This window comes from Biomphalaria glabrata, chromosome 17, assembly GCF_947242115.1.
Source record: "Biomphalaria glabrata chromosome 17, xgBioGlab47.1, whole genome shotgun sequence".
Lineage (NCBI taxonomy): Eukaryota > Metazoa > Mollusca > Gastropoda > Planorbidae > Biomphalaria > Biomphalaria glabrata.
Genome location: NC_074727.1, coordinates 5,758,336 through 5,773,761, shown reverse-complemented (window position 1 = coordinate 5,773,761; position 15,426 = coordinate 5,758,336). Strand labels below are relative to the sequence as shown.

Sequence of the window (15,426 nt, the reverse complement as noted above, 5' to 3'; positions counted from 1 at the left end):
GGTAGTTGGTTTTAAAAAAGAAATTCTGTTCTACAATTCATTATTAATCAACCTAAATCAGCCCCAGGAAAACCAATGACTTAGAAGAGCTTAAGTCTCTAAGTATGAGCTCATAATTATTTTCTCTTTAGAAGGAACATATGTGATTTACTAAAATAAGATTTATTGTTAAGGACTTTAAAGTCCATTATGTATATATTATATGAAATAAGAAATGTGGCATTATCTTAGTATTAGAAGGCTCTGGTTGGCATGGCTGAATCTGTTAAACGCCTCCAGTAAAGATACTGTAGAAGTTTTCGACACAAGTGTTTCTTAATAAAACATTTGCATTTTCAATGTAAAACATTTGAGGTTCTAACAGTTTAAACATAACTAAAGCCACCAAAACTAAATGAAAGTACCTTCTAAATATCTCATTATTCCAAAAGTCGGCTAGTAAGGCACATGTTCTTGATTGTTTTTAGATTAGGCCTTCCCATCCACGTACAACGCAGGTAAAGTTGACATTTGTTTTGGTGGTAGAGGAACCAGCAATATTTCGTTTGGTTTGCTTCTCTCCCAGAGCAGAGGTCATTGCTTTTTCACTGTCCATTGCTTTCTTTGTCACCATCTCTCCCAACAAATGGGGTCAAGAGATATGTCTTCCATGTAATCAACATCAATGTCCACTGCATATCTGATGAAGGGGCGACCAGTTTTTCTATTGCAAGTTGTCCGTAGCTCATCAACCATGCGGCGGACATGACCAAGCCAACGCAGGCGGACGTGACCAAACCATCGCAGGCGGACGTGACAAGCCAACGCAGGCGGACGTGACAAGCCAACGCAGGCGGACGTGACAAGCCAACGCAGGCGGCGTTGCCTGTATGTGGAGATTACTGGGGGAGATTTAAGCAAGTAACTAGTGCTGCTTATTCTGTCTCGACATGTGCTCCTCAGGATATGGGGGACGCAACATAAGCGGAACACGTTTAATTTGCGCTCTAGCTTCTCATATGAGGTCCGTGTTACTCTACCATTTTAGTAAGGGTACTCGGGTGCCCTCTCTACCCATAAGAAATGATTTAGAATAAATGAGAATTGGACCAGCTCACATCCCAATTACATGAAAAAAAGGACGCCTATTATAAGCTATCTCGACATGACCAACGCATTATTTTTCGACTCAGAACCGGACACAACAGAATGAGATAACATATGTTCCGGAAGCTTAAAGTCGGGGCGAGAGAAACCTGCCCTTGTGGAGCATCACTAGAGAATGCTGACCATGTCACTCAAAGCTGCATACGAACAAGACTCTGGCCCAAAACCCTCCTATAGAACAAAAACTGCCTGGTCGTGCGTTTTGCGCGCTGGACTGTCGTTCGGACTTATCGATGGTCCCGGGTTCAAACCCTGCCCGCTCCCTTCCCCCGTCGTCCTGCGGGAGGTTTGGACTAGAAAGTAAACTATCTTCAACTCTGAAGGAACATCCGAAACATGGAAAACATCTTACAAACAAACTATACTGAGAACTGCCTGATTTGGAAACCACTGCGCGGTTCATCTCGGATTACTGATATGAACTCTTCAACATGTAAAATGAGAAAGAAGAAGATGCCTTTATATATGAAGAATGATACTAGGGTGGATCCGATATGGAAATACACGTTTACACGTGATTTGAGTGAAGAGGGAAGACTTTGGCCAAAACTATTATAAGATTTAAGTTTAAAGCCGTAAACAGAAAACAGATCACGGTTAGTTTAAAAAGAAAATGGCTGGGTCTATTTTTCATTTCTGTCAGTTCTCAGAAGTTATACCGGTACTTTGGAGATGCAACTTTAAAGCCTTACATAATATGCACTGATACTCAGTGATACGGTAGTTGCTGAAAATGATGCTGAATTCATCTATATTTACACATGCGAGCTAAGTAGGTCAGCAAAGGTATAATTCACACATGACCTGGTCGGGACTCAGGTAACTTTGACCCGGTCACAATTATGCCGACCAATCAAAATTCTGTTCAGTACAGGTTTCAGGCCAATCATGGGATGTCAACCTGTGTGACGCTGTCATGTCGCCAAGATGGCGATCAAAACGAAAACATTCACTCTGTGCGGTCTTATGTGCACGATCGCATGTCTGGTGTCAGTCATTGTTTCCTTCGCATCAGACAGATGGGTCGTCTCCACGGAAAAAGAGGTGTCTGGTTTTCAGAACCTTGGCCTGTGGTCAGCCTGCTTTTCGCGCTACAGGCCCCCCGCTTGGGCTCTTGTGGATAAATTTTATGATGGATGTTGGTGGCTGCTCGATAGAGAAATGGACGACTTGAGAGTTTTCCTTACACCAGGTAGAACTTTCTAGATTTAGATCTAGATATCAATAACAAAGGTGTAGAGATGAGCTGCGTTTTTTTTTTTGTGTCTGATGTATCCATTCAGTTTAAATAGACGTGTTTCAGTCAAGCGCCACTATCAAACTATTGCATGTTGTGTATCATTCTATCATGAATCATGCAAAATTATCGAACCAGGAAATGACTAGATCTATATCTATAAGTATAGTATAAATCTATAACTATACTAAAGACTATAGTCTAGTAATTAATATTATATCAATATAATAATCTGTTCTAGATCTAGTATTAGTAGAATCGTTATAGACCTATATAAAGTAAAGGTTAAGACAATTGATCAAATGGGTTAATCTTATCCATTCAATAGACAATGGTAACTTTATGGAATTGTGTTGTGAAGTAGATCTAGTTGAAATTATTTCACATCCCCTGACCTATATAAAATATACCAAGGATCACAATTATACATACAGACATGTATACATATATATCACGTATGTTTGCATATTTTAGATTTAAACTTAGATAAATATGGCTAGGAGAGGTGATCTCATGTGCTGATAGAACCAGGGCTGATGTGCATATTTTCAGCTTAAGGTCAGTTAATAAGCATTTCCATTAGATATGAGATGATAAAGGGAGGCAAGTCTAAAGTAAGCACAATCATTCTTGTTGGAAATTTTGTCTTCTTTATTTAGTTGGCGAAGAAAATTACAGTCTTGGAGTCTGTGTCAAGTGTAGGCATATTATACCTCATAGCCTTTGGGTGGGTGCCTGGTCGTGTGGTATTGTCATTACAATAGCCCAGACAGCCAGGGTTTGAACCCTTCCCACTTCCATTCTAGTCTAGTTTGTAGTAATCTTCCTTTCTGAAGGAGCATACACATTAGCAAACAAAAAGGAGAAGGATAGGATTGTTATCTAAAACACAGCAACCACAACAACCCAAACTGTAGTTTCACACATAAATTATGTTTCATAGTTTTCAGACATTGTATAAATTGTGTTTTCTTCTTTCCTCAGGATGGTTTGTAGGCACTCAGATTCTGGTGGCTATAGCACTCACTCTGCAGCTGTTGACAGTTATCCTCCTGATAGTCAATGCTATCAACTGTTTCCCATACCATCGTCTCAAGGAGATGATAACACGAGGCATATCACTATCAGCAGCCATTATGCATGGGCTCACAGGTAGATGTCTGGATGCTGTAGATACCATTGCAACTTGCTCAGCTGCTTTTTGTTGTATTGCTTTGACTGTCTTGACTCTCCACTTATCAGATGTTTTGACTGTCTTCATACTTTTCAGATGTCTTGACTGTCTTCACACTTATCAGATGTCTTGACTGCACACTTATCAGATGTTTTAACTCTACACTTAGCTGAAGTCTAAAACTCTGTCTATAGGCCTACTATCAAATATCTTGTATCCTGTCTCTATTGTTATCAGATATCTTGAATGTCTATACATTTATCAGACTCTTTACCACTATTAAACCTTTTCTATTTAAATATACATAAAACTTAACCACTACTGCAGCATTAAAATAAATAATGCATATTCTGACAGTCATATGTACCAAGAATTTTTTCCTGCTGCATGTATGTATGTTATGGATACACGAAAAGGAATGAGTGTTACAATGGATATTTTTGTGAAGTTAAATCTGATGCTTCAAATTCCAAAATAGGCCAGGGATGTGTGAAAAAATAGCAGCCAAATTCATCTAGTAGAAATCACAAAAAGATTAAATAGACATTATTTTAACACAAAATAAATTAATTTCAATAATTGGTTCACTAAGAAGACATAATTTGAAACTTGTTTATTGTCTCCCCTCTAAAATTAGATTTTTACAAGGAAAAAAAACACCTCATTTCTCAGTTTTGATTATGTGCAATTTTGTTTCTCTTGAACAGGCCAAAAAACTTTGTTGGTGGCAAAACGTGGGCAACTACATTCTAATCCATACATTTGCAAATTTTGTGTGTTTGTTTGTGTGTGTAATATTAGTTGTGAATTTGGTGTTCCCTTGTTAGAATGCATAGCATCATTTAACAAATGTTTTTAAAAGTGTGGGATAATGCTCTTGAGACATCAAATTCGTTCATTGGAGAATGTGATTGTTTCAGGCCATTTGGTACATGCTTCAAATTGTTAGCTAAAATTAAGTTTGCTGCCAAGTGTTGTCAATGTGTTAAATTGTTAGGTTTATGTGTAGACGTGAATCAGTATTTGATTTTTCAGGTATAGATTTTTAAAAATTTAATATTTTACTTAATATTATATTTTATATAATTTAATATTAAATTTAATATATTGCTTAATATTTGTTTCATTTTTCAGCTATTCTTCTCTCTGTGGCAGTCATCATGTTTGGGTCAAGAGCAGATAACTCTAGAACGTGGCTGGAAAAACCTGATCAGAATTACTTGTCCTGGTCCTTTGGGATTTGTGTGTTGGCAGATTTTCTTGCAATCATTGCAATGATGTTTCAGTTCCTTGAATTTTTCCGCCTTCGACAAATGCATGGCAAAGGAGGTGAAGGTCCTGTAGTCCTTTTGACTAACCAGCCTCCTCCACCCAGCAACTATGCCTACAGCCGCAACCCTCAAGTACAAAGCAGCAACCCTAGTTTTAAACAGCCTGCTTATGCAGACAGATATTCCACTAAGGGGTCTCAGTCCTCACTCAATGCTAGACCACCAACAACTCCCTTCGCTGTCAGTGGTGCTGGAGAAGTCTACATTAATGGTCTTGCTGACTTTGATGAAAACCGACCCCAGCGGGTCACTTCCAGACCCCCACCTTACCAAGAAAAAAGACCTGCAGATACTCTAGATTCACGGCGTGTGAATTACAACAATTCTTTTAAATCAGCAGTCAAAACAGAGCAAAATGATTATGAAGATTCAAAGAAAGTCAATCATCCTGTTTTACCAGAGTATAAGCCAAAAGCTAAAGATGACGTCAAAAAGAAACCACCTAGTACTACATCAGAAAGCTCTGATGAAGATAGTGATGCTCGCTCTGTTGAGAAACTGAAAAATGAAAAGTCTCAAACCAAAACATCATCAAAAACTAAAACGAGATCTAGCTCCGAAAAGCAAAGAAAGGGCAAAAACTCTGATGATAATAAAAAATCTGAATCTCGCAGTTCCAAGCGACGCTCAGATTCGAAGAAACGAAACAATAAAGATGAGGATTCTGATGACAGCAGAAGTCGGAGTAAAAGACGGTCTAGTTCCAAAAAGGGAAGCTCGTCTGGTTCTAAAAGACGAACTTCTCATTCCAGGGATCGAAGTCATTCCAGAGGTCGCAGCCACTCTCGAGATCGCAGTCATTCCAGAGACCGTAGCAGGTCAAAGGATTTAAATTCCTCCGACTCTGACACTGGTTCAGTTCATAGCAGGTCCAGAAAGAGACGTGAAAAAAACAGCACGCTATCTCGAAAAGATACTAACAGGCGATCAGCATCCGAAGACAAATCGCATAGCAAACATAAAAGTTCACATAGGACCAAATCAAGTGGGAACCGCAGTGACGACAATATCTCAGGCTCAGAATACAGCAGTAAACCTAAAACTAGATCAAGTGACTCTGTGAAGAAATCAAGGTCACGTGACTATTCAGACAATGAGAGCATCAAAAGTAAACAAAGCAAAAAGGGAGGGAATAAACCCAAAGGCACTTACTCAAGTTATTATGAATATTAATGTTGTTTTTTTCATAATGTTGTAATATAGTTTAAATTTAGAATACTTAATTATTTTTTACGTTTAAAAGCTGTATTTGCTATATGTATATATAAATACGTTACATATCTGTAAAATATTATTGACAAGAGGATTTACTTAGAGTGCCTTTAGGATGGAAGGCATAAATATTAATTTATTAAGACAACTCCTAAATGAAATTTTCTTAGGTCAAGGCCCAGATCATACCAACATATTAGAATTTGTTAGAAATTAAATGTTTGCAAAGGTTTATCATATTTTTGATAAGGAATGTTGTTTTTCTTTTTAAGGAATTTTTTAATGTATATTTTTTTAAATAAGGAATGTTTATATGTTTATGTTTTTTAAATTTATGATAAAAAATTTGGTTGTTAAAAAGTAATTTGTTGCCTTCCTCTTGATATTACTCACAATCCCTTGATGCCAGTATGACAAGACAATGACATGTTGGAAAGAATTTATTCTCAAGAAATTCACATGTTGTAAAGCTAATTTTCTTGTCTTGTTCTGAAATAAATTGTATTCAATATTTCATCTAGCTGTACAGAACAGATAATGTCATAATGTGTAACTGTTTGTGTTATGACTTTGAGTTTCATACATCGATGAGAGTTTTTTTTTTTGTTGAAGTATTTATTAGCAACATCTTAGTTCATTTTTTGTATATATACAATGTCTATAAACTTAACTCTTTCTCTCTGTAATTATTCTCCACGTTCTGACGGAATTATTCATTTTGTTCATATATATTTCACTACCCTGTTATGATTTAACTTTAATAACTTTTTTGTTTGTTATCAGAAAATGTTTTATTTGGTATACAATTAAAGGAGAATGCACACCCTTTTAGATAATTTAAATTGATGTTTATAAAAGTTTATTTGGCGAATGGAACTTAGACATGACTGTGGATAATTCTCCCTTAAAACTATATCTAGGCAATGTTTCATTATCCAAATTGATTAAAAAATCATTTTTATGATAGTTATTTAAATTTTTACAAAACTTTATAAATAATATATATAAAACATTTATGTTAATTGTCATAAAAGTCCCTATCCCATGTCACACCCCTATAAAAAAAAAATTAATATAGAAATATAGAGCCTTTTTTGGCCCCCACTCTTTAAAAACATCAGGTTGTTTTTTTTTGTAAAAACACAATGAAAATTGATCATTGATTAGATCATGATGATATTGATTAGGAGAGAAAGAGTAAAGTGAAACTATTTAGAAATTTCAAATTAGAAATACAATTTCTTTTTTCTTTAAATTCAGCGATACAATTCTTGTTACTAACTAACAAGTTATTCTCTTTACTTCTAAGAAGTATTGCTATAAACACCTCAGGAGTTTCTTTTAGTAATAGTTTATTTGATATGAAATAAAGTCTGCACAAACCTTTCTAGAATTATCTTGATTTGGTCGTGTCTGATGTGGTGAGTAAAATTTGAGACATTGAACTTTTTTAGTCTTCATTCTGAGTCGTCTGAAAATTGTACAACTTGGTCTCCTTATCACTTTAGCCTTGGCTCTCTTTGGATGCATGGTGGCTTGAGGGTTAAAGCCCTTGACTTCCATACCAAAATGTCTCCAGGTGAAGACTGGGATGTTGAACTTAGTATTTCGTTACCAACTCTAATGGGTAACTGACAGAATTTGTTGAAGTAAAGGCTCTTGAGCATTGTGCTGGCCTCATGAAATCCTATTTAAATCTCAGCCATAGAAACATAAGCATCTTCTATTCCCATAGATTGAAAGAGAAAACTTTTCTTTTTTGTTATTTTAGGATTTTCTTAACAATGGACAATGCTCATCACATCATTTGATAACAGAATAGTTTTCCTTATGAAGTGTCAATTGACTAGACTAAGAAGTAGATGTATATTACTGTCTATAAATTAAACTATTAATACTATTAGTGGTGCTATTGTGTTATCATTAGGTTAGAAAATCTAAATCGACCACCTGCGGACAATGGTCATGCTTGCCCTGGATGTGGTAAAAGATGTAGGCCACAGCTGGGGCTGTGCAGCCACGGGAAATACTGCATTCCTCACTAACCTTTGGACTCGAAGACAAGCCTTATTATTATTTGGTTAGACTATGTAGAATATTGGTATGTCTCAACCAGTGTTTCCCTGTGTTCAGTGGAATACTAAGACCTGAATAGCGGTTCCATGAACTACTGAAATAATTAGGTAGTAGGCCACAAGGCAAATTAATTTCTCTTTACAAAATAAGCAACGTGTTCTGCTAAATACTCAAATGTATGAAGTGTTCCATCAAGTAAAAAAATGGTCTAGACTGTTTACAATCACTGCAAACTTAATAAGTGAGATTTTTTTAAATTTAATTTTTTTACATTGCTTAGTTATCCAAAGTTTCTAAGTATAAATTTTTTCTTTGTGTATTCTTCTTTCAACCAATAGTTTAAAGTGAGTTAAGTTCTCACTATCACCATAGCTGAAATGATTTTTTCTAACAACATGTCAGGATTATAAACTGCTAGTCCTTTGACAGCAAAGGTTGAAATGGCACTGGAGTCAGTTCAGGAAATCTTTTTTATTATGGTCTTTTTTTGTACATCTACACTAGCAGATAATAACCTTGTTTATAATTATGATTACTTATAGTTTTTCTGTTATTTCCTCCTCAAAATCTGCTTTGTTGGTATTGTCAGACAGTGTCTCTATTATAATTATTATTGGGTTGTTGTTTTTTTTATAGCTATGGAACAAATATAATGAAATGTGTTTACGAAAGTTTGTATGACATATTAACAGTGTATTGTTTGATTGGTATTTATGATTAGAGAGTGAAATTGTTGTCAAAAAGTTGGTTTTATTTTTATTTTTTTATAAATGTGTAAATATGTTTCTATTTTTAAAACACATTTCAACGGTGTATCTAAATAAAAAACTATGCCTCATCTACATGTTTTTCATTTTGTAAGTAATTTAAATTTTTTTTTTTTTGCAAGACAGCAATAAGGTATGCTTAAACATAAACTTTTGTCAAAGTCATTCCATTCAACACATTCCCAGACAGCCCATATTTGACATGCCTAAGACACATTCAAATCATTTCAAAAGATTGTTCAATGACCTCCTGTACTATAGTTCATCCCATTCAACAGATTGTTTAATGTAAATAATCATTTATTATCATCTACACTTTGAAATATATATTTTGTAAGATAAATAAAAGTTTTTCTTTAAGAATATATTTATAAGCAATGTCATATACATAATTCTTTGAAGTTTGAAACTTGAAATTTTGTATATTTTTTCTTACTTATTTATCATTAGTGTCCCAGTCTCATGGAGTGATGCATTGCTTTTATTTTTATGTGACCGATTCTGTACTGGTGCACAGGTGTCTAAATGCTGGATAGTAAGTTACCTATTTCTCGAAGGAAAAGCTTTCACAAACTTGTTTGAACTCTTAATGAAAGTGTTCAGCCTGGGTCTGATGGAATGATCTGATAAATGTACAGTTTGATGGATTGTTTATTTCTACAGAATTTAATGCACTTGTGGGTGGCAGAAGTGAGTGTAAGGTGACTTATGGCCATACATTTTCTTGTATTGCTGATTGTGTATGTATCTATCAGATAATGTAGCTTAGGTTTGATAATGGAAATGATGTTAAATGGTATTACTAATATTTGTGAACAGTTTTACATGATTGGGGATAGATTATAATTTTGTTAAGTTAAAATTAATACAAATAAATCCAGCATATTTTAAGAATTTTAATTAGAAAAATTGTTTCTGCATCAAGAAATACTTCTGTCAGACAAGAAATTGAGCCAGAAATCTAAAAATTAAGTAAATATATTTTGACATACATTACCATTGTGATTTTCTTTTTAGTTTCAATGTAACACTTTCTTATTTACAAATTGCTGACATTTAGGTCTGTAGTTTTGAAATCTCTAGGTGTATATGTCTCATTTTGAAGGCTGACAGTAAAAGTTGGTACCCATAATTCATTGGTACCCTAAGTTTGATATATATTACTAGGGTCTGGAGACAAGGTAAGGAATCAACTTTCACTTTCCTATGTTATATAAAATCACTCTTTCATTATCATGTGCTCAATTTTTTATTGTATATTTTCATATTGTGAAAATTATGAATTTTGTGAATAATTGATTTTTTTTTTACTACTGAAATAAATTTTGAACTATTTCATTGTTTGTTATATTTTTTTTTTGTTCTTATAAATTTTCTTTTTTTATGAAAAGCTCTTTATAAAAAAAAGTTAAATAAAGGGAGACTACATCTCATTGCGTGTAATTTACAAAGAGAATGTATATTTAACAAATTGTTCCCCCTTTGAGTGGTAATTATTATTTAAACAATTATGATAGATAGATGTCCTCTTTTTCTTTGGTAATGGTGCATCCTGTGGGATACAGAGCTAGTTAGATCATACACGTCATTTCATACGACATTGGTTCCAAAAAAACTCATTTTCTCCTTTACCTCCTCGTTTCATTTCTGCCAGCTTCTCCTTCAGAGTGTGCTCCCTTGGACTTTCATCACCGAAGACATTTGGCGTCATCTGCTTGGGCTTAGAGTTAGGGTGTGGTTGTTTTTTTTTTTTATTTATTTCCCTGGACATCCTCCATACTTTTTTTTCTACATACTTCGTTACCATAAACCAGTTAGTCTGTTTATTTAAGGTCTAGTTTTTAGACCAATCACATTTATATGCTCCGATGGTTGGACTCATCTCAGTGTTTACAGTAGGGGGGCCTACAATACAGTATGTTTGAGATTGAAGCTATTCCTCTATGACCAACGCACGGTACTCCGCCTCCTCACGAGATACGGCAAGATGAAATACATGTTTTCAAAAAGATATAAACTTTGTGGAGTAGCGTTGTAATCTTTGCAGAATGCTGACCACTTCTGCTTAGCTTGACGTCTGTATCAACAGGTCAGTTTGGGTTACCGGTTCCAAAATAACCTTCTCAGTCATAAGATAAACTCTGCGAAAAGCTTTCTGATCTGGAAACAACTGCCCAGTTCATTTCAGATATTAAAGAATTATTTGACCTCACAGAGTTAGAACTAATTATTTGAACTCTCCAATGATAGAAATAAAGACGAAATCAAAGTCAATTTTACAATATTACATAGATGTATAAAGATGGTTAATCTCTCTCTCTCTCTCTCTCCTTTTCTTACTCTCCTAAAATAAGGAAACGCAATTTCATAAGTAAATGAATTATTTAAAGGATGATTTTATATCTGATATATGCATCTAATATATGGGCTACTTACATTCTGGATGAGTATATTTTATGCTTCATTTTATTCTTCTGAATGTGTATGTTTTATGCTCTACTTTGTTCTTCTAAATGTGTATGTTTTATGCTCTACTTTGTTCTTCTGAATGTGTATGTTTTATGCTCTACTTTGTTCTTCTGAATGTGTATGTTTTATGCTCTACGCCTATCTTCTACAAGGGGTTTAGTGAGAGCTCTCCAACTGTCTCTTTCAGAGGCCATCTACTGCCAGCTACTTTCCTCTATGCCAGTGGGGGGGGGGGGGGGGCGAAATGAAGGCTGCGGGTAAGGGGGGGAGGGGGGCACTGTAAATTTTGCAATGAATTTTAAAATACAGTTTACGTTCAATTCTGATGTTTAAACTATGCGTTCCACTCCAGACATATCGTTTTCTTTCAATAGACGTGTTCTAAATAAAGTTAGGCCAATAGATAAACGTAGACAAAACGTAGTCGCTGAATATATATATAGATAAATATATAAAGTAAGGCAATCGTGACAGACATTTCTACGCGTCCTTCGCAGACGCACTTAGCTGATGTCCACGCCTGTGCTAGCGTTTCTTCTGGGTGTATCATTCAAGACCTTCTAGCGGGGGTCTGAATAAAGCGGAGCCTTTTGAATCAGTACCAAGTAGAGCGTTCAGTCGAATAGTATCACAAGCAAACGAAAGGGTCAAACAAATGAAAGATCGATACTGTTTACTCAGATCAGCATTGAAGAAAGAAAAAAAAAAAGGGGGGGGGGGTTGGGGGTGAAACCAGTATGCTATCATTTATCGCCCTTTAAATTCCCACTCTTGTCTCTAAATGAAAAGGAACTTTCAATACTCGTTTTATTGGTGCCCTTTTTTAGAGTTAAAGGTATTCTTATATACGACATATTTTTTCTATATTGCCTTTTTTTTTGCGTTTAACCGCGTTGCTATTAAATGACACGTTGTAGATAATCAAATATGTGAACTCATCGATAAAATGTCATAGTGCTATATTCAAAGTTATGATTTCCATATCTCGACCTATCCAATCCCTCTCCTGTGCTTCATTTATTTTCCTCGACCCCCCCACCCCCACCCGGGTCTCATACTTTCTCTTATTAAATCGCACACTTGACAAAGAACCGTAACGCATTGACGCAAATAACGTGTCCGATGTAATTGCTTCCCCTTATGTGGTTAAAAATATCTACTTACTGTTTTGTTTATTGAAGCAGTTCCGAAGTTTATTTTGTGAGGACATACTAGTGCAACGATAGAGGGGCAATTATTTCATAGGTAAGTAAGAATTCATTTATCAAGTATTCTTTTTTTGATTGTCTTAATATGAATTCGATTTTTGTTTATACGAAGTCTTCCTCTTAATCATAATTTTTTATGATGATTCTTTTTATTCGTGAATTGTAAAAGTCTCTGTTCTGTTTTTGTTTATATCCATAAATTGTTTCATTATAACATTATTTCAACAACTAGTAAAACTGAACCCTTTTAAAAAATAGTATTTATTGGGGGACCATAAATATAGATATACAATTTAGTTAGGGTAAATTATCAAATAAATCATTCACAGCGTCCAGCGAGATTTAAACTCTGGATCCTTATTTCGAATGTCACACAGAAAGAAATTACTGAAGGCAAATGTCTAAGCATGGCAGGATTTTTGTGGAGGACCCTACACTTTTTCGATTAAGAAACTGGAACCGACACAAAATAGAGCAGTGAGATTAATAACAACCGATTATTCACTTTCTATTATAGTAACACCTTTAGTAAATTTCAAAATCCTTCATGATAGAAGACTTAACGCACAGATGTGTTGTTGTTCTAGAATCTAGATCGTTATCAAATTGAATCACGTGACCGATCCAAACTTATTGATACAATTACACTTCGTATAAGCTTGTTGTTTTTTTTGTTTCCATTTTTCCTTATGTTTCCCTTCTTCTAGTCAGATTCGTTTAAAATAGTTTAATTATCAGTTTATTTCATCTCAAGTTGGGTTTTTCTAGATCAGCGGTTCTCAACCTTTTAAGCTCGGCGATCCCTTTATGCAATCCCCCACTCTGCCACGACCCCCGCCACCCAGACACACATACAGCAAATGAAGAATAGACAAATAGCAATCCATATTTTCGATGGACTTAGGCGACCCCTGGCAAATCGTCAATCGAACCCCAAGTGGGCAGCTATCCACAGGTTGAGAACCCCTGGTCTAGATTGTAACAAAAGTTATATTTAGTTTTGTTCACAAAGAAGCTATTCGCGAGATTTCAAGTTTTACAAGTTAAAATATGAATCCCCTACAGCGTTTTAAGTTGTCTACCAGAAGTCTGGGGCTACAAGTCAACCGCCGTCAATAACAAGGTAGAATCACGAAAGTGATACGTCAGAGACAACGACATTTGAAATAAAAACATCATCGTCAAACGTTTAACTGTTTAGTAATTTCGATAATTAGCTTTTTTGTATTTGATCGAAAAGTTTGTTCTGGAAAGGGGTGGTTTCGCACCGGGTGACACCACCTCCAGCCTCGCCTCTGCAAGACCGTGAATAACACTGTTATATTAACAGATATCGGTCACAGTGGTAAACAAAGAACGTGTAAGACCTTAGAATGACTAGCCAGCAATACTTCTCAGTTCAGATGCTTGATAATATAGAATATTACGGCTAGGGTTCAAACCCATGCCTCGAAGTTCGGTGGCCCAGGGTTGTAATATTTAACCACTATTGCCAAATTTCGTAAAGTAGACCTGATTGTCCCCTCCCTTTTTTTTTGGCGACATTCTTCTTGGTGTCGCTAAGTCTACTGAGTATGATTTATATGGAGATTTATGTTTTATTAAAATACAAAGAAAAAAAAACACACAGACACATTGTAACAGAGACGTATTATGGTGTCAAGACATATATCAAATCTTCGATTACGTATGTTATGTTTACCTTGAATGAGTCAACACTAGCAGGGGACATTGCATGAAGGGTTTAAGAGGAGGTTGGTTTTTTTTAGTCTAAACTAGCATTTGCACAATTTATTTTTTTTAACAACAAAAAAAAGTTGGTCTCTCACCCTTTTCTTTTATTCTTTCTTCCATCCTCTTAATTTCATCTTCCTCTCGACTACAGTTTTCTTTCTTTCTCTCATTCTCATCTTTCTCTATTTCTCTTTCTCTCATTCTCATCTTTCTCTATTTCTCTTTCTGTCATCTTTCTTAATTTCTTTTTCTTTCATACTCATGTTTCTGTATTTCTCTTTTTCTTATTATCATCTTTCTCAATGTCTCTTTCTCTCATTCTCTTCCTTCTCTATTTCTCTTTTTTTCATGCTCGTGTTTCTGTATTTCTCTCTTTCATTATCATCTTTCTCTATTTCTTTTTCTCTCATTATCATCTTTCTGTATTTCTTTTTCTCTCATTATCATCTTTCTCTATTTCTCTTTCTTTCATTATCATCTTTCTCTATTTCTTTTCCTATCTTTTTTTTACTCCCATTTTCTATTCATCCTCTTCTTCTCTCCTCCCGTAGTTTGGGTAGTCCTGACTTACAGAAGTAAAAGAAGTAGCTGCAGCGCCTGCTTTTTTTTTTTTTTACATGCTACAAAATGTTGACCTAAACGTGACAGACCGACGAATGGACTGACAGATCTCACAAAATTAAGATACGATTTTCCCCTTTCGTCGTTAGCTAAATTAAAAAAAAAAAAAGAAAAATGCGAAATATATATATATGGATACGCTATTGTGATTTTTATGGCTCTAACTATTAGGTCCTATATTTATTTGAAAATAAATCGATCACAACGAGTGTTAGAAGAAGCCTGATGCTTAAACCAACTGGCCTGAAGCAAAAATGATTAGGGGTGGGATTAATCAATTTGTAGGCAGTGGCGTAGCATCCATGGCGCGAAGGGGTTCAATGAACCCGGGCCCACGACCATTAGGGGCCCATTGCGCTTGGCGCCATGACTCTTGACTTGATGAGAACTTGGGGGTGACACCAAAGTGAAAACATAAATTCACTTTTGTAAAAACCGATAAAAAAAAAGG

The 15,426-nt window shown here is 35.2% G+C and overlaps 2 protein-coding genes across 3 annotated transcripts in view; both read left to right on the top strand.

Moving 5' to 3' along the window:
- The first annotated feature begins 2,025 nt into the window (after positions 1-2,025).
- LOC106066888 (peptidyl-prolyl cis-trans isomerase G-like) lies at positions 2,026-10,281 on the top strand. Its single transcript, XM_056015909.1, has 3 exons — positions 2,026-2,338; positions 3,368-3,535; positions 4,692-10,281. The coding sequence occupies exons 1-3, from the start codon at positions 2,074-2,076 to the stop codon at positions 6,059-6,061; spliced, it is 1,803 nt and encodes a 600-aa protein (XP_055871884.1). The 5' UTR covers positions 2,026-2,073; the 3' UTR covers positions 6,062-10,281.
- A 2,217-nt stretch (positions 10,282-12,498) lies between these two features.
- The window catches only part of LOC106058583 (cadherin EGF LAG seven-pass G-type receptor 2-like), a 29,536-nt gene continuing 26,608 nt past the window's right edge, over positions 12,499-15,426 (top strand). Inside the window, exon 1 of one of the 2 annotated variants that reach the window (XM_056015912.1) lies at positions 12,499-12,657. The gene's annotated coding sequence lies outside the window, so the exon portion shown is untranslated. Of the gene's footprint in view, positions 12,658-12,977; positions 13,098-15,426 lie in introns of those variants that run through there. The other variant, XM_056015913.1, reaches the window with a different exon arrangement.

Coding starts and splice junctions, on each gene's coding strand:
- LOC106066888 (XM_056015909.1), top strand. CDS start 2,074: ATGGCGATCAAAACGAAAACATTCACTCTGTGCGGTCTTATGTGCACG. Junction 2,339..3,367: donor GAGAGTTTTCCTTACACCAG/GTAGAACTTTCT, acceptor TTCTTTCCTCAG/GATGGTTTGTAGGCACTCAG. Junction 3,536..4,691: donor CATTATGCATGGGCTCACAG/GTAGATGTCTGG, acceptor TTCATTTTTCAG/CTATTCTTCTCTCTGTGGCA.